We start from the raw sequence: 24,818 nt of genomic DNA on the forward strand, positions 1-24,818 counted from the left end.
TTATAACGTATTTTAAAAATGAATTTAGTGTTTTATAGAAGAGCATCGATATCTGCAAATAATCATTAACAATGCCCACTGTGCCCTATAGACTGTAGAGCAGTTACTTTTGAAACTTCCGACTGATGAACTATTTTACATCCAGGAAATAAGATTAAACTTCCATATGAAGATACAGAAATCAAATAAGTTAGCTATTTTAAGACACTACCAATGTAGGAAAATGTTGGGGGTTTTTTCCGTTATGGACTACAGCTTTATTCTAAGCTATATGGACTGAAACATTTTACATGGTAATATATATTTAAAAATTTTGTTTAAGAAAAAATCACATCTGTTGCTGTTGGCTGCTGTTACTACTGTATAGTACTGTGATCTGTAAGATAAAAACAGTATCATAATTAAAATGAAGAGGGCATACAGAGACCCAATGTTTGCTGAACCAAAGTATATCTCGACCAGGAGTTTTAGTCTGATACCTTACGGAGCAGTTTTTCCACAAAAAAACCTGTGTACCAAATCAATTAGGAAGAATGATCTATAAAGCAAGGAATGAATTAACAAGGAAAAAGCGGCTAGGCAAAAATGACTTAGAAATACATGATCAACAATTCAGTGTTGCTTGAGAACACTTTAATAGGTGCTCACTAAACAAATTATCATAGTTTGAGAAATAAGGCATTAGTACTGCACTGACTTTAACTGTATAGCATAGAAGGGCAGTGTTAGCGAATGGAATTAGTGAAATCATGAGGTCCTGCAGAGTTGGATTTTTAACCTGTTTTTTAATATTTCTATCAAAGATATGGAAAACCTTCAAAACCATTACTGATAAAAAATTACAGGTAACAAACAGCTGGAGAAATACATAAAAAAAGACAGTCACTGGTAAAGAGAAGATAGATTCATTAACTGAGCTCGATTCAGGCACACAATATATTTTTCAGCATATCCAAACATATTTTTGTATCTTGAAATAATAAATGCACACTATATTTCCATCTTTATTCCAGGAAGCAATTATCCTTTAAGGACAAAGCCCTCTTTCCCCAGAACAGGGAATCGCAGTCATCAGTTGAAGCTGGACTCGTGGTGTTGTGCTTTGGCCAAAGGCTTCATACACCCAAGAGCTGCAGTACCGAGGTTATATTATCTCCGTATTTGGCGTTGTTCTGAAAAAGGCTGGAATGCTGGTTCCAGATGGGTGTGCTTCGAGAAGGACATTGAAAACTGGAGATGATTCAGGCTAGGGTTGTAAGAATGATGAAGGAATTGGAAGTGTGCTGTATGGTGAAAGATTTAGAGCTCAGTCTGTTTAGTTTAGCAAAAGTGTGGTTAAGAGATCATTTGATCACAATCTTAGCATATTCATGTGGGGAGCAGAAATGTGATAATAGATAGCTTTTCCAGCTAGCAAACAGAAGTAAAATAAGAACCAACAGCTTGGAAGTTGAAGTCAGCCAAATTAGTTTGGAAATAAGGTGCAAAATTTTAACAGGGAAGGCAGTTGAACACTGGAACAACTTACCAATAGCTGTGATGCATTTGCAAACACTGGAAATACCATAATTAAGATTGCATGTCTTTCTGAAAGACTCACTGTAGTTTAGGAACAAGTGTTAATGTGAAGTAGAAATTGATGCAAGGGAGCCTGTAATACTGAAGAATCACAATAAATCCTTCCTTAAACTCCAGGACTGTATTTGCAATGCAGTATAGTGGTTAATTTCTGCTCATTTTGATTCTGGTTTAACTGTTAGGAGAATTTTTAAGGTATTTCTACATTGCATGATGTGGTGTGGGTATCCATGCTGGCCCTGAACAAGGTAGGATGGTTACTAAAAGCACCAAAGCTGTGCTAGCATGGTTTCCTACCAGGAGTGATATATAGTGCTTTTTAGCAGGGCTGATATGCTTGTACGCAATGCTTGGTGTTCACAGCTGCTTGCTCGCTCTTAGCGAGCTCTTACAGGCAAGGAGTCCTTGAAGCCCTTGGGAATCACATGTAAAAATAAGGATTTCTCATAGAGGAGAAGCAGGTTTCCAAAATAAGATTCCCCCCTCCCCCCCCCCCCTTTTTTTTTCTTTATTGTTTACTTGAGTTCAATTTGAGAACGGATAAATTCATGCAAGAAAAGTTATCGGTTACTTAGAGCAAGAAACCATTTTGGACTCAAAACCCCTGTGATGTGAAAATAGTTGGAGGCTGAGAAATAGTGAAGGAACACATTGAATGCCCTATTCTTACTCTTTCCTAGACGTCAAATTATTTCTATTGTGGAGAGATGATACTGGACTGCTGGGTTACTGGTCTGATCCCATGTGGATTTTCTTATGCGTGTTCTAACAGTGTCTGTTTCATACAGTAAAATTCTGAGAAACCAAACCTGTAACTAATGATAGCTTGTAATGTTTCAAAGTGTGAACCTCTCGGAACAAATACATGCAAAAGAATCTTTGTTAAAATAAAGCTAAGAGGATTCTCGAAAAAAAAAACCAGCCTTTAAAACTGATTAATTGTATCAGTTTTACCATAACAACTTAAAACTGATTATATCAGTTTTATCATATCAGCTTAGAACTGGAGTGTACATTTTGTTCATTGAACTGTCGTTTTGATGTATTGAACAGACTTGTAGTGCTGTTAATGCCTCTGCTCTTTAGATACGAGTTTCCAGTGTTGGCAAAAGAAATTCAAGAAATCAGTCTACGTAACTGTGGATTACTGTCCAACTGTTGAAATGCCTTTTCCTGTCTTGTTTAGCTCTGAACATTGTCAAACCACTTCATAGTGCAGTATATGGGTCATCTTGTTTATAAGCCTGTGACTTGCCAGTACATCTGTGGATGAGCTACTTTAGAGCCATTGATTAAGTCATTGCTAGAAAAGCAAAAGAATTAGTAAAGTCCTTGAATCAGAAGGAAAACTGTATAATTAAGGTATTGCCTTTATGTATTCTATTGTGTAGACAAGATGGAGCTGGCCAGCTGGAGAATGTGCTGGTGTAGACATTAATTGAAGATCACAGCCTTGAAGCTTGACCTGATAGCTAGCACTTTCTTGGGCTTTCCCCTTGATGACTAATGGTACATCAGCAGTACGCTATGTACTTATCTTAAAAATCAGACCGTAACTGTTCTTGAATTAACATACTCATTACTGTGTTTGTTTTTTTCTTCTGATGTGCGTCTCTAGAAGTTCATGAAACTTTTGTATGCACCGTATGAAGTTATAAAATGTATATTATGAAAAGTGAGACTTTGCTGCCATATTTCTGACCAAAGGTATCTGATACGGTTCGATTCTAGGCAATTTAGCATCTAGCTGCAATAAACTTCAAGATATCTGGGTGTGGTGAAGCATTATACTCCCATCAGATTAAAAATACTTTGCTTTCATTATTATGTTTCACAATGAATCCAGTTGTGTTTGATTAAAAGATGCTTAGATCACCTTCTGTATATATAGTGCTATCTAATTATTTATAAAGTAGATCACATAAAAACTGCACAAATATGGAGGCTTAAAATTAGAAAATGTTCCTTCTAATTGCCATGTAAAACTTAAATAAGCAGCATTAACCCACGTGATTGTTTTCTTGCTAAAATTTTTATTTAAAAGTTTTACTTTCTGAATAGCTATGATTTGTGACTTTATGTGGGATCTGGCTGTGCAGAGGTAGGATTCAGTGAAAGATTTCTTCACATGTGTATCTTTTAGTATTTTCAGGATCCAGGTTTTTACTGACTTGTTAAAATCCTTATTCTCCTTCAGAAATCTTACAGTTTGCATTGATAGAGTAAATCCATATTCAGTGGAATAAACTTTTATTCTTGATATTTGCTTAAACTGGAGTGGAAGATGTGCACACTTTTATACTAAATATAAAGCCATCTCATTAATTACTCAGTTTAGGCTTTTAGGATGATTTATCTTTCAGTGAAAATGCAAGAGGGGAAAAGTAACTATATTCTAACATTGCTAATGATGTCACCTACTTCATATATTTCACAAGTATTACAGGTAAGTAATCAAATTACAGCTCTTGTGATTTCATTTTTGGGGTTTGTTTTTCCTTTTCAGTCAGTGGCGAAGACTGGGCGATTGCTGATTAGCCACGAGGCTCCCTTGACAGGAGGATTTGCATCTGAAATCAGTTCCACAGTTCAGGTACGCAGGTTATTTGTATTTAAGTGTCCTGCACGGCAGAATATGTTTACCTGTAGAAAACATATTTATTACTACATTAAAAGTTGAGTTTTTCATATATATATATTTTTTTTAAGTTTATTCTCTTTTACAATTGTATGAAATTTCAGTGTTGTGTGTATGCTTGTGTTACTTTATCTGAACAGCTGAGAAGCTGGTACCTACCAGGCACTGTGCGTAGCATCTGTTAAGCTAGAAAATTTAACTTTTGCTGAAGAATGGGGAGGATGTGCTGTCAGATGCAAAGGAAAAATTGTCATGTATAATCTGTTTTTCAATGTACTTTTTTTAACTTTATCATATTTGTATCCCCAAAGCATCTTAAAAATACATTCTAGGACTGTTGAAATCGGACACAGAAAAAGCACCTAGGTCCAGTACAGTATAATGTGGTACTAGATGTAACATTCAGAGACTGCATTTGGAAAGCAGTCTGTGAAAGTAGTTTACGTATAGTTGTGGTGATGCTCACACGTGTAGAGTTTGTATGCACAGAACAGCTTTGGAAGGTTGAGAAGTAGATCAGTATCAGTTGTCTGGAGCACGAGGCTTTAACTTTTTTGGAAGTCTTTTTGAGCTTTCTGACATGTCTTATATCTGTACTTGCATACAGACTTTCCCCTTAACGTGATTTCTTTCTTATGCACATCAGTGATACTGGCTTATAGGAACTTCTAAACTAATTGCATCCATCATTGTCTGATTACTATTTTCCCATTATTCTATTCTTAGAGAAGTTAAATTATAGGACTAGAGAGAAATGGCGTTCTAAAATTCACAAAATATAAGCCATACGGGCAGTAGTTAAAGCTTGGGAATTAGCCTTTTTGTAGGAAGGTATAGAGTTAATTGTTCTGAGAGTGTAGTTTTGAATTAAATATGCATAAGGAGTCGGAAAACTATGTTTCTTGATCTTTGTGATTACAATTTCTTTTAAAGAGTAATTGTATTATTTTTAGTATAATTAAATGAAGGTAATTTCATTTTTTTTCCTACCAAAATTTTGTCTCTGTTAAGAACAAAATGTTTATCATCCTTATAAGTAATTATTATTTGACCTCCCTTCTTTTATAGGTAGCCTCTTTGATTAAAATAGGCCTAGTGAAGTCATAAGGTACTGCCAACTGTGAGTGTTGAAAGTGATGATTTTTCTCAAATTCTTACAAAAATGTGAAATAAGCTCAACCAAAAGAGCCTGTCTTTTAGTATCTTGTGTTATTATTAACACTTGAGAAAACTATTCTAAGCCACGCAGCAATCTCATCATTTATTGGCATAACAAAGGAAAGCATATGTGTTGGAGAAAAAAGTGAGTTGAAAAGAAAAAAGCTTATCAGTAATTATTATTGGAAGAGCATGGGGTGCTCAATATATTGCTGAAACTACAAAATGAGTTTTTAATCTCCTCAGAGCTCCACTAAGAAGGGTACTTAGATGCTTGATCTATCTTGGGGTTGTTTTTCACATCAGAGATGTGTCTTGACAAATATTATTTAGAAAACAAAGTTTACAATGCTTTAGTAAAGCGCTATTTATTTCTGTCAGTTTTGAAAGCAAATATTTGTTTCATGATAGTAGCTCATAATTTTATATTCATATTTTTAAGGAAACTAGGATTTGTATCTTGAGAAATATTAGTTAATTTATCACTCATGCTACCTCAGAATAAATTGGAATATAACTCTTTGGCATTTAATTTTATCTGTGGCGAGTTTCTTTCCTATAAATTGGTTGACTTGAATCTGTGTTAAAACCATATTGTCACTTCTCTTTATATCTATTCTTGAATATTTTATAATCTGTACCAAAATTCTTATACCAGTTATTTTTAAGAATATTCATACTGCAGAAGAGATTAGAATAATATTTACAAAGCCTTACAACTTTTTAGAGAACAGTATTGCTTTAGGCATAATGAAGACGTTGCTTTTTTTTATTCAGTTAAAACACTTGATCTCTAAACGATCAAGTTAAGTCCATGTGTCTAATATCACTGTGCTGTAAAAATAAAAACGAAAAGTGAAATTCTCTTTTGCTGGATAAAATGCATTCTGAGAATGCCAAAAATTGGGAGTTGCAGTTGGCTTTAGTTTCCTCTTACACATGGAAGTAATAAGACTTCAATAAAGTGTGTCCAGTTGGATTAGTTGGTTAGTTTCCATATTGTTATTCCATCCTTGCTGTGAGGTCTCTCGTCGTAGAAATAAGGTGAATAAAAGTACACAGGTTATTTTAAAAGTTCACTGTCACAAACACTTCATGGTGATGTACGCTTCAAGAAGATTACAAATGGATATGATGGCTTTCACTCCTGAACTACAGGACCATATTCAACAGGTTTCTTTTTGCATATGGGAGATTAAAAGCAGTGTTTGGAGAGCATATTAAATAAGATTTGTTCTGTGTCAAATACAGAATATTTTAAAGGGACACGTTATTGCGTTAAGTAGTCATTTACTCCTTCTCAAACACATAAAACTAAGCGCAGGATGAAGAGGTGTCATTAAAACTCTACGTGATAGGACTGCCCTTCCTACTGATGTTTCGTGTAAGATCGCAGTGGGTATTCTGAAGCGAGCAACAGATGATAGGATAAATTCAATACAGGTACAGTTAACACTTACATTGATTATATTCTATATAAAAGCTTACAAAACTGTCATGTTCGGCAGACAGGGCACTAAACTTTTGCTTAAGGTGAACGGTTGGAGCACAGTTTGAGAAGCTCTGATCCGTGGCTGTCGTTTAGTGGTGCCCTGCGGTAAGCAGCTACCTTACAGAGCGGCAGCTTGCAACCCCACTGCCTCCTTATCAGTCGTCTTGTATCAACAAAATGAAGATGATGGTGTGACACAATTTCAGAAAGAAGTGCAAGACTTAGTAGGGGACCATGAAACAATAGGTTCTACAAGGGACAATGAACTCGGTTGCGTGAAGAACTAATCCTTGATTTTAGAAGTCTTTCATGCTTGGAATGCCTGATAACCCTTTTATCGGATCTCTTTATTTGTAGCTGCTACTGTGACACCAGCACTGCGGTTTAAATTGCAACGTGTTGCTCTTTTCTTGCAAATGAAGGGTTTATTATTCTAGGTTGCTTTTACTGGGATGAGGTTTTGAGCGTAGCTGTATTGATCTCTTTGTAGAAAGATGAGTTCCTTCTGAATGGAGTACTCCTCTTGCGCTTGCAGTGTAAAGAGGGTAGGGAATCCAAACACGAAGCTGTAATCCTGCAGTAACCAACCATCATCATTTGAAAGACTGCTGTAGATAATAAAGGTTTTGGTTTCAACAACAAGTAGTTATTGAAAGGCTCACCTAGAACTAATTCAAAGGTGATCTTTTTTCTTTAAGAAGTCATTACTGTCATTTTCTCATATTATTTCAGCATTACTTATCTTTTACTCTGGGATGTAATATATTAGAAAGCTAAACTTACACTGAAGGTCTTCTGAATCTTATTGTGGTGTAAGCAACATAGCAGATTTGAAGAGGATTCTCAGATTCTGTTTTAGGAAGGACTTAAATGAATTTTTTTCTTTCCTCTGAAAGTAGGTGTCCTTTTGATATGAAATCTCAAACACTTATATTTTGTTTGTATGTAATATATTAGAAGAGAGTTTTTGAAATTTGGGTATGGCTGAAAATTTCATGGCAATCTGAAGAATGCTGTCTGGTATTTCATTAAAAACATTTTGAAGTATGCAGTTTTGAGAGAAATTTCATGTAAGTGTGAAACATATAGCTTTTGTTTTTAAAAGTGAATTTTTAATAGTGACTAATATTTCCATTTGCTGGTTTTATGCAGCTTCTGTGTATTACAGAATGTGCACATATTTTGAACATTAGAGGCTATTCTGCTTAATTTCTGGCACATTTGGGTCCAATAAATAGCAACTGCTTGACTGCAAGACTTTGGCAGCACTGAATTGGCGTGGTACAATATGTAATGTTCGTTCTTGTTATTCAAGTCACCTTTTTTGTCCTTTTTCATCCGAACTCTTACAAAACCTATACTACTGTTCTGAGGAATGAAGGCAATTTGGTGGAGAAGACATTTAGAAATTGGAAATTGAGGAGAACAGAATTAAGATTGCTGGCAAAATTTATAGATTGTCGTTGAAGACATGTGCATGTTGGGAAAGGATTAGGATGTGTGTACTGACTAGTGGCTTGATTTTTCATTTCCTGGTTTTTAGGTCTTGTACCTCAGATGTATTGTACTATTCCTGCTTTCTGTGGGACTAGGTGTGGGAAGGTTGTACTATGGTTACAGTAATATGGTGGTTAGTGTTTTCATGTGACTGAAGAAGGGAGCGGTAAAAGATCATTGCTGTCTGTAAAACAAGTTGGCACAGTGTTTTTTGTAGAGGGTTGCACAAATGTAAAAAGGAACGTATTTTCTTCATTCTTGCAAGAACAGAGCAATTCTGGTTTAATTGTGGTTTTCTGTCTTAGTAGTGCATTTTCTTTTCTTATTGCCTGGTAACGACTTTGTCATTGGGCATCTGGCTACGCCTTGTGAGGGTCTGGGGAACAGGGGATGTTGGGTCAGCTACCAAAAAAATGTACAGGTGAACAGAGGTCACTCCTCAGGAATCCTTCCAGAGGACTCGGTGTGTTTCTCAGAGTTGCACAGGAGTTTCAGTCTTACAAAAGATTTGACATTAATCAGGGGATAGGTCCCAGCAAATTCAGTGAAATAATCTGTTTCTGAGGATTGAGTTACGTGATCTTATTTTTTCAGTTCTTCAGTTCTGTATCTAAAAATTGGATATAATAACCTTTGTCTATTTGGACTGGTGGTGCTTTAGATTTCCTCCTGCTGCTACAAAATAAGGCCTAATCTCCAGTAAGTGGTGTAATTTCCTGCTAGTGTGTGACATTAGGAGAAATTATTAGACGAGCTATTTTTGTGAGAAGTATTTCGGGGAAAAAAAGGTGGGTATGTCTAGGAAAGCTTTTCAAAGTTGCAAGAGTTTCAGAGCCATTTTATTCTAATGCAGATTACCACAGAAAGAATTTGCCAAAACAACAAAAAAAAATGAACATCAACAAAAAATGTCAATTATTTCAGCAGTATGAAGATTTAAAGTAAAATAGCCCTAAGTCTGACACTGGACAGGAACTGTCTTAAGAAGTTGGAGGAGTTTGAGGTACAAATTGTTAGAACTACTTAATTGTAGAAATGAAGGAAATTTGAAATAATTCTCTGTTCAGTTGGAAAATAATAGAAGAAGACTCAAACATGTTTTTCCAAGCTGATTAGAAAGATGATTAAGCACAGGCCAGCCTGGACAGCTTTTTGCAGGACAGAGACTTTTTTCACTGAGTACCATTTCATGGAGTGGCTAAACAAAGAGGCTCTGACTAAATGTAACACAGATACCTAAGAAAAAGGCATGCTAAAACATGCAGGTACAGGAGTATGGTCGTTCAGCTGACATAAGAAAATTATTAAATCTGAATTCATGTTCTTTAACTTTGCTTTGACACGGGCACAATAGGCAGTCAAGTTGGAACAGATGAAATATTGACACAATGTAGTCCTTCATTTACTGTCCTATTTAACTTTGCCACTGTCACTCTTTTAGCCCAATCTCGCAGGAATCACAAGCTATAAAAGCCTGGTTTTATGGATCACATCAATTTCTGTCACTCGGAGTATGATCTAGGAAATGTTGGTATAAAGAAAAGCTGGAATAAACAGAGGGAAGTAAATTCAAGTTGGCCATAAAACGTATAATAATACCATAGAAAAAGAGCAGTGATTTGAAGGAAAAGAAAATCAAAATATACAGAAATAAGCCAGAATAATGGAAAAAATAATGTTACTTCTTAAGTAAGGAGTTGGGAGTAGTAAGGGAAATATCATCAACATAAAATTGCCATTCAGTGACTTGAGTCAAAGGTGTTTGTGAAAGGTGCATGAAGATGTTTCTTGGGTTTATGAAATATGAATATTGGCAGTTCAGCAAGCCCACAATTTGTGATGCAGCAGGAACTAGAAGCAATTTTTGCTATGCAAGTCTGAAGTCTTGCATAGTATTGAATGACATCAGCATATTTTGATAAGCAATGTAGAAAATAAAAGTGAATAGACAAAATGTTACAAACCCAAGATTTCTTGAAGGAAGTAAAGCTGTATTATTCATCAATAAAACCTGAAGTTTATATACTAAAAAAAAAAAAGTAAAAAGTAAGATTCACTGGTGATACTGAAAAGTTCAGTAAAATCAATATAACAAAAATGATCTTTCATATTAAGAATTTGACTTGTGAATTTAATGTGAATCTTTTATACTAATTATCAAACTAAGAGTTATTCTGTATCTTAAAGCGCTTGGATACAGCATCAAACATTTGAGATTTTCTGTTTTCATTTGTAAATAGGAGAAAAAGTTTTGTGCCTTGTACTTGACTGTGTGCCCCTTTCTAGACCTTTGCCCCTCACTGCCTGTGAGATTCTCTGCTACAGTGCCTGCACATTACCCGGGGCTTGTGAGCCTACCTGTAGGGACTTGGTGGTCATGTTTGTCTGGCAGAAGTGGTATTTTCTGAACCTGTGTTACTTTCAAAAGGGAACCAAAATCTAACAAGCAATGAAGATTTTCAGGGTAGTGCCTGTATTTTCTCCACACTAACTTTTGAGGCCAGAATTGTTCTGGATGTTACAGTGAAATCTCTTATTGTACAGTTCAACTCGCTGTGTTGGAAGTATCTTAATTTTCATCGTTTCATGTTCTGATACCTGTGACCCATACTGAAGTCCTGTTTTATGAGAAATGCAGCAAAAGAAGTAGTATCTTAATTTTCATCGTTTCATGTTCGGATATCTGTGATCCATACTGAAGTCCTGTTTTATGAGAAATGCAGCAAAAGATGAATGGACTTCTAAGAAGCTTTCTTTGGTGTTACCATGTGATAAAGTCCAATTTACTCATGAGACTTTATGCATGCTTATTTTATTTTTAGTGGACATAGGGAGGAACAAATCTCTCTAAAATGCAAACAGAAGGATCATTATAATAGTGACCTGTGTTATCAGTTCAGGCTACAAGGGAGTGTTGTGTTCCTCTAGGCTGGAATAAATTCAGTACTGAGAGAGAAAAATCGTTTAATGAGTTGAATATAGCCAAATATTAAACGGGGCATACAGTAATCTGCCTGTACTATGTAAAACTCCCAAATAAATTTCTTAAAATAAGCAAACAACCCCAAAATCCTAAAATAACATTCAAGTTGGAAAATGAAGTGTTCAATGATTGTGGTGGATTTTTCTAAAATCTGCCCCAAAACGCACTCTCTAAAGTTGTAAACACAGAGTGTTTACATGTCCAATTAGTCCAGTCTCTAGGCAGAACAAAAATCAAAATGTCTTATTCATCTGTAGCTCAGCTTGAAGTCTCTTCAGCTTCTGTGAAATAAGTCATGAAAAGGTCCACACAGGAGTGGGTACATGTGCCAAGAGATGTCCCAGCCGTGGGGTTGCTCATGCACACTCGCTCCTCTTGTTTTTGGGGGACGGTCTCATTCCCTGGCTGAAAGGGAACACAAACCAGTGCCAGATGGCAAATGATTAACCCATGCTTGAATCCCACCAGTACTGATTTGGACCTGGATTTCTACACGGTGAGAATGTGCCCTGCTTACTCGGCGTTGGATCTATCCTGTCTGAAAATTCTGGATTAGAGTAAGCTTTTTACATGCATCATGGGAGTGTCCTCATTGCTGGCAGGAGCTAAAACTGTGGGGTTTTTTTGAGTTTTGTTTTTTTTTTTTTCTGTAGAGAGGTAGAGGCAAGAATGAGACAGGAGCTTGGCAGTTTCCATAGGCACTGAAAGGAGAGGGTCAGTAGGTGCTGCCTCATTAGGAGTCTTCAGTAAGTGAGAGAACAAGGCCACCAGTAAGGTTCTTAGGGGCCGTTCCCAGTGTATGAGAATAAATACCTGCCGCCTTGGAGTATGCCACACGCACCAGCTTTGCTGCTGTGGGATCAGAGTTCACAGACAGAAAGGGTGGGTAGGACAACCGGCGTCTGCCAGTAAACTGCCTGTGGTGGATAGAGCAGGGAAAGCTCAAGGCAGTGGGCAGCTTGAGACTGCCTGATTCTCCAGACAGACGTTTGTGGTGGGCAATACCTGGCAAGATCAGGCACTTTTTAGGAAAACATGTTATATTCCTTTTTAGGAATGTTTTTTTAAAACCATTAACTTGTATGCATGGCATTAACTTGTAGGCTTTCTATAGAGTTACTTATTTTCAAGTAATATATTGAATAAATATTCAATAGAAGGGGTGAAGAGGTGGGCCCCTGTGAACCTCATGAAGTTCAAGAAGGCAAAGTGCAAGGTCCTGCATATGGGTCAGGGCAATCCCAAACACAAATACAGGCTGGGCAGAGAATGGATTGAGAGCAGCCCTGAGGAGAAGGACTTGGGGCTGTTTCTTGACGAGAAGCTCAAAATGACCTGGCAGTGTTTGCTGGCAGCCCACAAAGCCAACTGCATCCTGGGCCGCATCAAAAGAAGCATGACCAGCAGGTCGAGAGAGGCGATTCTTCCCCTCTACTCTGCTCTGGTGAGACCCCACCGGGAGTACTGTGTCGAGCTCTGGGGCCCCCAACATAAGAAGGACGTGGACCTGTTGGAGCAAGTCCAGAGGAGGGCCACGAAGATGACCAGGGGGCTGGAGCACCTCTCCTGTGAGGACAGGCTGAGAGAGTTGGGGTTGTTCAGCCTGGAGAAGAGAAGGCTCCGGGGAGACCTTACAGCAGCCTGCCAGTACCTAAAGGGGGGCTGCAGGAAAAGATGGGGAGGGACTTTTTACAAGGGCCTGTAGTGATAGGACAAGGGGTAATGGTTTTAAACCATTGAAAGAGGGTAGATTTAAGTTAGATATAAGGAAGAAATTCTTCCCTGTGAGGGTGGTGAGGCACTGGAACAGGTTGCCTAGAGAGACTGTGGCTGCCCCATCCCTGGCAGTGTCCAAGGCCAGGTTGGATGGGGCTTGGAGCAACCTGGTCTGGTGGAAGGTGGCCCTGCCCATGGCAGGGGGTTGGAACTGGATGATCTTTAAGGTCCCTTCCAACCCAAACCATTCTGTGATTCTATGATAAGTGCTTCTGGCACTGAAGCAAAATAACCCTCTCCTGTCTATTTTCAGCTGTGCTGTCTGTTAAGCAGCAGGCAGCATTTCCTCCAGATGCATCAAACCCTGTTAGTCTTCTCCTGTCTGAACTGGTTTCCCTGTATTGGTGGGGTAGTCAAGTGTGCAGCCAAGTACTTTATTTCTTATACAAATTTTTGAAGGAGCACAAGGAGTTTTATCCCAGGACAATACAAAGCGGTAAAGTGGCAGAACACACTGAGTCATTGTGGTTCAGTGAAATCAAAAGTTTTGGCTACTGAACAAGTTCGGTGTTGGATTCACCTTAATCAGTTGAGTGTGTAGTGTTAGGTATGCTCTTAGTGTATTTACTGAGGACATTTTTTCCACGTTCTGATATTTAATTTGGCACGCAAATGTTCATATGCCCGAGGCTGAACTTCAGCATCATTGTCCTGCTGATGCATCCATGTTCATTCATTGTGATTTATAACTTTAAACAATGTGTTTGGCCTTCCGTACACTAATTCTGAAAAAGACAAAAAATATGGGCACTGAGGCAGAATTACAATTTTCTCTTTGCTATGCGCTCACCCTCTGTTTGCATGTTCGTGTGTCTAGCTGTTAGAAATCGTTCTCCAAAGGGAGAGAAATAGTTTGTGTTTATACTTACTCTAAGGTACTGTTTGCATTTTTCAGAAATACAGTTTTAATTCAAACTGCTTTGATTAGAACCATGTTGTGATTCTAACATTACATTTCTGATAGCCCATGGAGTTGATAGAAATGAGAAGGCTTTGCTCCAAACAATGAGGAGGGCAAAAAACCTTCTGTGGACTCCATATCCCGTGTTTTCTGGTCTGTGATGTGGTGATATTTTTCCATTTTTATCTCTAATACCATATTAGAGTTCAGTAACATCAGCATTTTTAGCTGGTGTGCAAACATAACTAAGGATGATTTAGAAGGACATTAAAACTATGAACTCTCCTATAGCAATTTTGGGTAAATGTTGAAGCTGTTACTGAGCAGGGCTTTATATTATGCCACGTGAAATCGCCAACTTGTTGCTTAATTTAAATTAATGTAAAAAAAATCCCTTCCATTTTAATAGGCTTCACAGTGCTTTGAAACTCTGACTCTAGTCTGATAATCTGTGGGAGGACTCTAGAATAAAGCAACTCTGGGAAGTAATTACTAACTCAAGGATATTTAACTTCTCTTCTGCTTGAAAACCTAACAATACTGCATTAAACTTGCTTTATTTTGTTTGGCATTATCTTTTCTTCCGAATGAGTTACAAGTCACTTTAGAGCTCCAAGTAAGTGGAGCTTTGAACAGCAATTTACGATGGTGTGCCCAGGAGTCCCCTGTAAAAGTGTGGTAATGACCTTGCTTCCCATTTCCAGTGCTTTAGAGCTATAAAAAACTTCTTGGGTGGTTGAAGTCTCTAGAACTTTTGCATCATTTCTCAAAACACTTCAATGGGATGCTAGAATCTTTTATTAGCCACAGGTATAGCAACTTAGTATGTGCTGAGGCACCCTGGCAAGCCAGGATAAAGAATACTGTGAAGTTCTTTAGTTGCAATGTATGTCAAGTTTACTTTTTTGGAGGAGATACTCGTTAGCTTGTCTTATTTACTTAATTTACTTTAGTGGGTTGGTTTGGGGTTGTAAGGTGTTGATTCAAGAAAGCATATTCTTCTGTTTTTTTTCTGGCCTTTCGTATTTTGATATGGCCATTAGAAATGGTCTGGCTAGGCCATCAGTTTAGAGCAACAGACGTGGTTCAGAGTAGCATGACTGGAGAAGAGTGGTCTGTGGCCTATAAAAATCTATGCAGCATAGAGGAAGAAATGTAGTACAAAATAGAAAAAAATCTATGCTTGCATGTTAATGGTTCACTGAAGTTTTTCAAATACTATATATAAAGGTAATTGCTTTTTTCTTTTCTTGCAAGTTTAATTAATACATAAAAGGTCTGTAAACCAGTGTGTATTTATTGATACTTTATGTACGCACACAAGAACAAATTATTTCGGTTCTGTGCTGAATGTATTCATAGGAGAGGATGTAAAAAGAGCCTCTTGAACTCTTCTGCACTTCTGTGCCCTTCCAGAGTGCTGTGAATTTTATGCTGTTGCTGCTGGCTACGTTAAGATCTTTAATACAGAAGGGAAAATGGAGGCTGTGGTTTTACTGCCTAAAAAACTAGTCCAGCAGCTTCTGCTGCGTCCTTGAGAAGGGAACTGCCTGTTCTCCCTGGGGACAGAGAGAGCTTGTCAGTGCCCAAGTGTCACCCTGTCTTAAAGTCTCAAATCTGGACGTAGGATTGTAGGGTAAGTTATGACAGCGCTGAGTTTCTGTGTGATAGTTTAGACAGGCACAGAGGAAGAAATTTTGGAATAGTCTTTTTTTTCTCCAATAGCCCTTTTGAAATTTAAGTGGGCACATGTTCATCGCTATCATGTAGGGATGTACAATTAAAAAGCTACAGAAGTGATTAAAACCGATTAAGAATTCTTGAGTAGCAGATTAAACCCAGAATTAGTTCTGAGAAAAAGAAAACTGTGAATTTCTGTCCGTTACCTGAGAATAACAACAACACTGAGAGAGAGCCCAGCGTGTCCCTCTGTTCCTATGCCCATATCTGCAGTGACGCTTTAGACCGCTGGTGAAAGGTCTGTTATATACTGTGACAGCAGCGTAAGAGAGGGAACATGAGTTACTGTCCTAGTTGTAGATATGATTCATATGCTGTATATAGGCAGTGCCTGGGAAGTTTTATGTAGTTGTGCTGTCTTTGCTGTCGAAGTGGGATTTTTGAAAGGCAGCTTTATTGGAAGAGCAATAGCGGGAAAGGCATCTGTCTGTATCCCACTGGAAATGTTTGTTACTGTTGCCACGCTTAACAGTGAACATCTAAGCAGGAAACGAAGTTAGAGACGTGCATAGCGCAAATCATTCTACCAACAGTTGTCTCGCAAGGAGCAAAAATCTGTGAGGATTTAATGTTAGATGTGACCGAGTCAGGAAGGATGGTCTGCCTCCGTGGTACCAAACATTGAAGCGGTCATTTTATAAAACACCCTTGAAAGCTGAAAAAGTTTCTCTACAAAGAGCCAAACCCATCTTTTATTAATCCATATATGGAAGTTTCTGACTCTGGAAAAGTTGATCTGTGTAGCTGGAATTGTTCCTAAGATACATTGGCTTGGAAATAGTGTTTTGCTCCCTGTCATCACTGAATAAGTGCCTTGTGTCTGTGTTACGGCAAGTGGAGTTAAGATCACCCAGCCGTGTTTTGCTGAAGCGGTAAGCGTGCACAGATGACTAGCAGTGCGGTAACTTTGCTGTCCGAGGAGTGTACGTATCCTCTTGGATGGAAGTCAGAAGCGGGGGGCAGAAGGTTTCGCACTCTCCCGTCACTTAATGAAAAAGTACCATTTCTCCTGTGCATTCTAAAAGTGCTCCCCAAGATTTAGGGTATTGCAGACTAGGAAGGAGTATAGATAAACTGTGGCTCTTTACTAAAGGTAGCATTAAAAAAATGCCTAACTCTTAGGCAGGGAGGTGGTAGGAAACACAGGCTACTGAGATTTCAGAGCCTTTGTCTGGATACCGTGTCCTCTCCCTCCTCACATGTCTCTGGCACTAGGGGCTTGGCTCTAAGTCACCAAGAGTGAAAACCTAGGCCCAGGCGATGAAGTCAGTGGAATTAAGATTTCATTCCGAATGCCTCTTTTTTTTTTTTAAGTATTCCATTTCTCTTACAAGTCAGTGTGCAGAGAGGATAGTTGGCCCTAAGTGTCACCTGTTAATTTTTTTCTTTAACTGAGTGCACATGTGTAGAATTGGAAAGCTTGAGTTCTTTACAGCAAAAACTACAGTGCTTTGTACCTTCTTTTGTTTGACCGATGAATGCACACCAATAAATAACCTTGCGATAAGTAAAGACATGAAAAGTGCAGTGGCTTTGGGCAAAAAAAATACCCAGAATGTACTCTAGTATTACAGTGTTATGAATTATGTTATTGATATATTATTAAAAAATTAATATCACTGTATCTTCTAGAAAGGAAATGTCTCATGTTTTTTGCTTTCTCTAGTTTTGTTGATTTCAGCAATCTTATATTAGAATCTTGCATGACTTTGTACTTTATGTTATATACAATAAACTCTGGTTATTCATATTATGAGAGATAAACAAAGCTGTTTAGCAGCCAGCTATTAGAGTAAACTTGTAGCTTGCACACATTTATCTTAAGCTATATTAGTCAAAATGTTGTGCAATTTTTGAGAGGACTCAAGTTCTCTCAACACAATGATTCATTTCAAAATTGCACCCATGCCATATCAAAAGGTAAAAGCAGCCGTAAAAAAGGAATCCTGGTTTTGAATTACATGCAAAAAGTATTACACTCATTATCCATTAGTCCTTCAAAAATGCAATTTAACTCTTAGAAGTATGCCTTGCCTTGCTGGAAGTTATGCAAGGCAATGCAGTGCATTTGTGGACAACACACAACCTTCTGGAAAATAGGCCACAGTTACAGTGGGTCTGTTGTGGAGAATCGGAAAAGGTAATTTTATTTTATTTTTTTTAACCTTTGATCTTAAATATCATTTGTTAGACTATGCATTTTTCCTTTTTTCAGTCCTTTCCTTACATAGCTTTCTTTTAAAAGGGGTCTGTTCTTTTTCTTTGTATGATACATGTAGTTAGACTAAGAAGTCTGTATTTGGCTACCTAAAAATATGGCCTGACTTACAAAAAACCACATCTGTCCTGAAGCTTACTAAAACATTCCTGCTGACTTCTTTCTCTTAGAACTTCTCATTCATGAAAAACAGAGTGATTATCAGGTATTTGAAAAAGGTAATCTAAGTATCTCCCAGTTCTTACTTTAAAGTTGATATTCCATAAATTATCTGCTTAAATAAGAGAAAAAGGACATAATCACAGTGATACTTTTTCATAGGAAAGTGCTGAAAGAAAAAGGAAAGAAGCATCATGACTTAATGCCAGTGACATTAGTGACTGGTATTAATCTATCTGTATTGAAGTTTTCTGTCAAAGGATAATTGAACCACTGAGATCAACAAGTCCTTAGTTAACTTTAGCAGAACCAGCATTTCAAAGCTCTTTAAAGAAGATTTTCTAGACTAACTGAAATGATTAGTAAGATGCCTATTGAGAGAGATCAAGTTTTTGAGCAGCAGCTTTGCACTCATAACTGTGTGACTGAAAAAGAGTTAGGTTTTGTGTGTATATATGCCCATTTACGTACTGGTTTGAGAACATCTTTTAAATTTAGAGTGCTTTAAAAATAAGAAAATTAAAAAGTGTTGTTTAAAAGGTTTTCTTAATATGGATTTTGGTTTTGGAGTATCCTGTTTCTTCTGAGGCAGCAGCACTTTCACGGTTAACAGTGGTGTTTCATGGTTTACAAATTAAATGATCAAATTCAGCTTCCCAGGGATGGAGATTGATATTTGCCTTGCATGTGTATTATGCTAATAGGTACATAGATCTATTATGCTAATATATTGAGAATTTCTTTTGAAATAAGAATATAATTAACATTTGGAATACAAATTACTTTTCACTTCCTACTCTCTGATTTATTTCCTCAACCCTGGGCTGAACTTGCCCCAGAGCAAGCATTATTAATAGGTGGGATGGCTTGCGAAGGATAGCCAAGAATTATTGCAAACTGTTTCGGTCATCTTTCTGTACTAAATTCAGAGTTTTCATATGTCAGGGATGTGTGCCTTTTAGAAAGTTATCTGACTTCCGTGATTATGTAAGTATGTAATTTTGGCCTCCTATGGTTAAAAACATTGCTTTTTCAGGGATTGATTTAGTTAGAAGATGCAGACGTAATAATCTCTATCATGCACACAACATTTGTTGGACAGTGGAATATCCATTATGGTAAAATAATTTTTTTTCTGTTAAACTGATCATATATTTTGGATTTAATGTGTGTGAACAGTCTAATAAAAAGTAAGCAGAAATAAATGAAGCTCTGCTCTGATCCCATAGTGAAGCTGTTACTCATTATTGCTTCTTCTGAACACCACAGCTCAATACACTCTAGATGGCATAATAAAATTAGCTGCTAGTAATTTCAAGGAAAATACCACATATCAGTTTTAAAGTAGAATACAGAATTATTGTGGTACGTACTAGAGTTGTCCTATGAAAACTGTTGAAACTTTCACAGCCAAGCGACTTCATATTGCAAAAGTGAATTTCTGGTCTGAGTTGTGGTAGGACATGCTACTATTTGAATTAAAGAAGAAAGAAAAATCTGCTATTGAAACTTCTGTTCCAGTGCTAGTAACTGACACTGTGATCAGAATAAAATTTATTTCTAAGCATACAAACATGTACTGCAAAAGAAAATCTCTTCACTAATCTGACTGCAGCCCAGTAGTTAAATAAAATTGCAGAATATCTTAAATAAAACAGTTTTACAGTGTTAAATGGAGTTTTGGTTCATTATTGAAGTTTACAGGCTATGTGGTTTTATAATTATGTGGTTAGTTTTTCTTTAATCAGCCTATGTTTTATACTATTAAAAATAAGTCATCACTGACATTGTAAAATATTTTCTGGGAAAAAAAAAAAAAAAAAGCTGTTTGGTTACATATGTCCCAGTGTTTTACTGTGGGATGTGGTTCTGCGTACCATTAGTCCCGCTCTGTGTCATTAGCTGGGAGTTCTGCTTAAAAGATAAGGAGGATCACTTACACCTGTGGAAGTAATTCAGCTTTATCTGATTTGAAAAGCCCTTTGCAATATTAAAAATTTATTGCAAGTGTGAGATCTCGGCGCTCTATTTGCACGCTCACTGCCTCACGAGTTACCTGGCACATTAAAAAATGAGGTATGAGTGCTAATTATCAGACTTTGTGTAATGTGACTCTTAATCCGGTCCTGCTTCTGCAATAGTTAAGGTTGAGTAGCACCGAGAGGCATATAAATAGTGCCAGTGATGGCAGTGTTTCAAAACAAGGCTGACGTAAATTATGAAATATGTAAGGACCAATGTATAGGTTACTTTTACTCTTCGCTGACTGTAACAACACTAGTATCGCAGCCAGGATCGCAGAGAAAGTAAGCACTTAAAATACTGCTCTGAAACGATCGAGAAGAAAGACTGAAAAGCTCTAAAAGTGTGGGATAACATTGGGAAAGGCTGTTGCTTCATCGTTTACTGGGTGTACAGATTGTCTTGCTGGTGGCAAGCTATTCAGTTGTGGTAACTGAGTTAAACACATGTACGTTTCCTTTACTTTCCCTGTCATCACAAGCAAAGGAAGGAGAGCCTCTTCAAACAGCTGTAAGTTTATTCAATCCATGTGTAATATAGCCATAGGGAATGCTACAAAGCATCTGCTTCCTGAGAGGGAAAGTACAACCTGAACAGCTGCAAATGACAGGACAAAAAAAGGTTGTTCAAAGTATCAAAACACCCCGCACCCTCCTTCTGTCAGAACTAAAGTCTCCTCTGGTACAGATCCATTGGCTAGAATGGAGTCGCACTGGGTATTAAGCTTACAAATGTGTTAACTTCAACAGAGCGTAACGGCATCAGTTTGAACAAAACCCAAAGGTGGTATCTTCTCCCTCTCTCTCTCAATATCTGTTGAGGGCTATAAGGAAACCCCTTGGTTTTCTTGAAGAACTGCCGTTTACCTCCACTTCAAATGCTGGACCCTTAACAATTTGCTTGGAAATAGCTGCGTTGTGCAATAGCTTTAAATAAACTGACAGTTTATGCAAAGGCATAAAGGCAAATTCCTGGCTGTATTCCAGGCAGCCCCACTGCTTTCAGCAGTCAGTTGCAAAAATTTCTAATCTGTGTTTGCTTTTAGTTTTGCCATAATTTATTATCAGTAAGTATATTGAAAACACAAAGCAGTTGAGGAAGATGGCTGATATAAAGAGTTTTCAAATTACTATTAATTTTGGCTTTACCACTGAAGTGATTAAAAGCAATCACATTGCACATGCCTTTTTCGTATTCTGAATGAAGTGGCAATGTTTGTGCTTTCTGGAACCTTAGGGTACACAAATCGGAAGGAAAAAAATGGAGAAATATGGCAGATTTTACTGGCAATTTTCAAGTTTGAAAATAAACAGTGAAATAAATATCATTTTGGTGTGCTTCCAAAATGGAAGAATTCCTCTTAAATTTTTTTTTAATTGTAAAAAGATTCCTCAATTTTTGGGGAAGGTTTTGTTCTTCCTATTATTTTAGCTGGATTGTTACATGAATGATCCTGAACTGCTGGTATACATCGATCATGGAAAATCATGCCAATCGTCGCATTAAGCTTCTTATATAGGTGTGGGGTTTTTGTTGGGGTTTTTTTTGTGTTCCCCCCCCCCCCCCCCCCCCCCCCCCCCCCCATACATTTTGACAAAACATTTTGTTAGATAACAAGAAATAATAGGAAAAACTAATTTTTGGAAGATGTGTGCAAGTATGCTGCCTTCATACTTTCCTCTTACTATCGTGCTTGCAAAAACCACATCTTTAGTGTAGCCATTCTGCTAGAGAGTCATGTCTGTGTTCAGTGCTAAAGATCATCTTGAATTATTCCTATATAGTTTGTTTGGGGCTGAAAAGGATGTGTTTTGTGCTACTGTTCTTCTGGGCCATTTTCCCTGCTTTCTCATTTGCACTTGGCAATGTGAGCTGCAGCTCTTTAGAAGATCATTAACAGATATTTTTGCAGCCACGGCCGCTCATCCTTCCATTTTTGCCTGCCTTGGGGATGGGCACGGGAGGCAAATAATGGCTCATGATTAAAAAAACTACGTCATCTTGTAGTCTGTGTTTATGGGTTTTAAATTATCATATATTGAAATTCAAGGGTGTTATGTTAGCAGAAGACACGACCATTTGCTGCCTCTGTCATGCAATACCTGGGACTGTGCCCACCATAGCAAAGAGTGTTAATTAGAGAAAGCAGGGCAGCGAGGGCTTAGAACTACCTCAGTTCTCACAGTAAATCCATATCTGTTATTTTAGTAAGATTTCAGATCGTAAAAGCTTTTTGCAAAGGGTTGTCCAGTGTCTAATAACCCTACAATACTGATGTCAGTGACTACGCAAGCAGGCTTTCTAGTTTACTTTGCACTTCCCCATATACAATGCAAACAGATAGCTAATGACTGGGTAAATACAATGGGAATGTACTTTGTGCACTGTGTGTTCTGAGCTTGAGTGTTTTGGTCTTTATTTTGTTTGCCTATTTTTATATTCTTTCATAAGCACATTTTGTAATGATGGAATATTACAGAGTTCCTAGTACAGTACAGAGGAATAACACAAGGAATGTATTGTGCTCACTCTTTTAAAATCTGAAATCCTTGCCAATGCCAATTATTTTTGGCTTTTATTCTTTTGAACCAATACAGTATGAACAGGGGTTATGTGTTATGATTCTTTAGCACAAGAGTGTTCCTTCTAAGCAAAAAAAAAAAAAAAAAAAAAAAAAAAAAAAATCAGACAAAAATGTATCTGTCAGAGTTTGACGTATCCATTTTCTTTTCCTACCTTTTAAACTTATTTTTTAAATGAAAATCCGTGAAAAGTTTAAATGTGTGAAAGAAATGACAGAGCTGAGGAAAAAGTCATTAGCTGAAAACTACTACCAGTTGTAGTATTAACCCATAAGGATTACATTTGAGTCATGTAAGGAATACAATTTACAAAACCACGAAAGGAAGACATGGAAAGCAAAGTCTTTAAAACCAGGCTGATCTTGGACTTGCTAAGAGCCCAGTATGCCATTCCCTGCCTTGGCTGGAAGTGCCTGCTGCTGCCTGGCGTGCAGCTCATTGCCCGGCAGGATTCACGGCTTCTTTTCCGCAGAGCTGCTTTCCAGCTGGCTGCGCCCAGCTTGCACTGGTGCAGAGGGTGCTTGGAGCCTGGGGGCAGGATTTGTGCTTCGTGAGGTGTTTGTCAGTCTGTTTCTCTGGCTGCCGAGGTGCCGCTGAAGAGCTGCTCCACGTTCCAGCTTATCGGTGTTTTCCCTCGAGTTCGGTGTCACCTGCAGTCTGGCTGAGAGTGTGCTCCATCCCATTGTTAATAAAGACATTGATGAATGTTGATCCCTGAGGAACACGTCTAGTAACCAGCTGCCAATTGGATTTTCTCCTGCTGACCACCACACTTTGAGCCTGACTGATCCAGCCAGTTTTTCACCCATGCTCGCTTTTTCAGCCTGTGTTTCACCAGCTTGGCTAAAGGGAGACTATGGGAGGCTGTTGATAGCCTTGCTAAAGTCCTGGTAAAACAGTGTCTGCTGTTCTCTCTTTGTCCAGTAAGTGTGACATCTCATCCTAGAAGGCAATCAGGTTGATCAGGCAAAGTTTGCCCTTGTTAAATTCATTTTGGCTGCTCCCAAACATGTTGGGTTCCTTGGTGTTCTTGGAGATGGCGTTGAGGATGTCTTGCTCTATCTTTCTAGAAACTTGACATTAGGCTGAGTCGCTTACAGTTGCAGAACCACGTTTCTGTAGATCCTCCTTCTTGCTTTGCCTAAAAATGTGAATTAATTACGTTGCTATGCAGATCACGTACGAGTTGTCTTCTTCCTGCCATTGTACTGGATTTGCGGAAGAAATCAGCTATTATAAATCTTTCTCCGATACCAGAGAGTCCCTCTAAGCAAAAAAAAAAAAAAAAAAAAAAAAAATCAACCCTGTATCTGCCACCTGGTTTAGTTAAAGGTTCTGCTGGGTTTTGTTTATGCAGTACCCAGTGGCCTGAGTGGAATGGATTGGCAGAAATGCATTGTCTAGTCTGTTCTTACATAACTAATTTTTCTAATTAGTTTAGAATATTACAGTGGCAAGAAAGGAAAACTAATGATAGCATTTCTGCGAAAAAACCCTAGTGCCTCGCGGTTATTGTGTCAATATGAAAAGCTGCAGTGACCGTGTGAGACCGGAATGCTTTTGCTACATATTGTATTAACATCTCTCACTGCCTACATTACCTCTCATCTGGTCTGTCAAGCCCAGTAATCATCAAACAGGTCAATTTGAATTTTGTTTAAACGTTCTCCTGACATACTTATCTTGAAGGTTCAAGCAGTGACACTGAGATATTTGGAAAAGATAAACTAAATTAATATTTTGTTGTTTTTGAGGGAAGGAAGGTATTTATTTTGGAAGTCCGGTAGGCTTTGTGTCCTGAAGGGATGCATGGTCTTCAGCATCAAATTTCTCTGAAGGTTTTTTGCGTTGCATTGCTTTGCAACAGCTGGAATTGGCCTCATAAAGTGGACAAATGGAACAGTTCTCTGAAGAAAATTTGGAAAACTTTCTCTCCTAGATTCCTGTTTTGTATATTGCTGGCTGATTTAGATAAAACTGAGCTTTAGCGTGGAAAGTTTGGAAGCCCATGGTGTGTTTGTGTGGGAATAATTAGTGTCAAAAGTGCAGTGTTGCAGCTTGGGTGTTTATCTGT

General features: G+C 37.8%; 1 protein-coding gene across 4 annotated transcripts in view; it reads left to right on the plus strand.

The window, feature by feature from the left end:
* BCKDHB (branched chain keto acid dehydrogenase E1 subunit beta) overlaps positions 1 to 24,818 on the plus strand; it is a 132,717-nt gene that overhangs the window by 75,381 nt on the left and 32,518 nt on the right. For all 4 annotated transcript variants that reach the window (XM_049818053.1, XM_049818056.1, XM_049818055.1 and 1 more), the window contains exon 9: positions 4,085 to 4,171. In XM_049818053.1, coding sequence (XP_049674010.1) covers positions 4,085 to 4,171 — 87 coding nt within the window. The remainder of the gene's footprint in view (positions 1 to 4,084; positions 4,172 to 24,818) is intronic.

Source organism: Accipiter gentilis, chromosome 15 (genome assembly GCF_929443795.1).
Source record: "Accipiter gentilis chromosome 15, bAccGen1.1, whole genome shotgun sequence".
Classification (NCBI taxonomy): Eukaryota; Metazoa; Chordata; class Aves; order Accipitriformes; family Accipitridae; genus Astur; species Astur gentilis.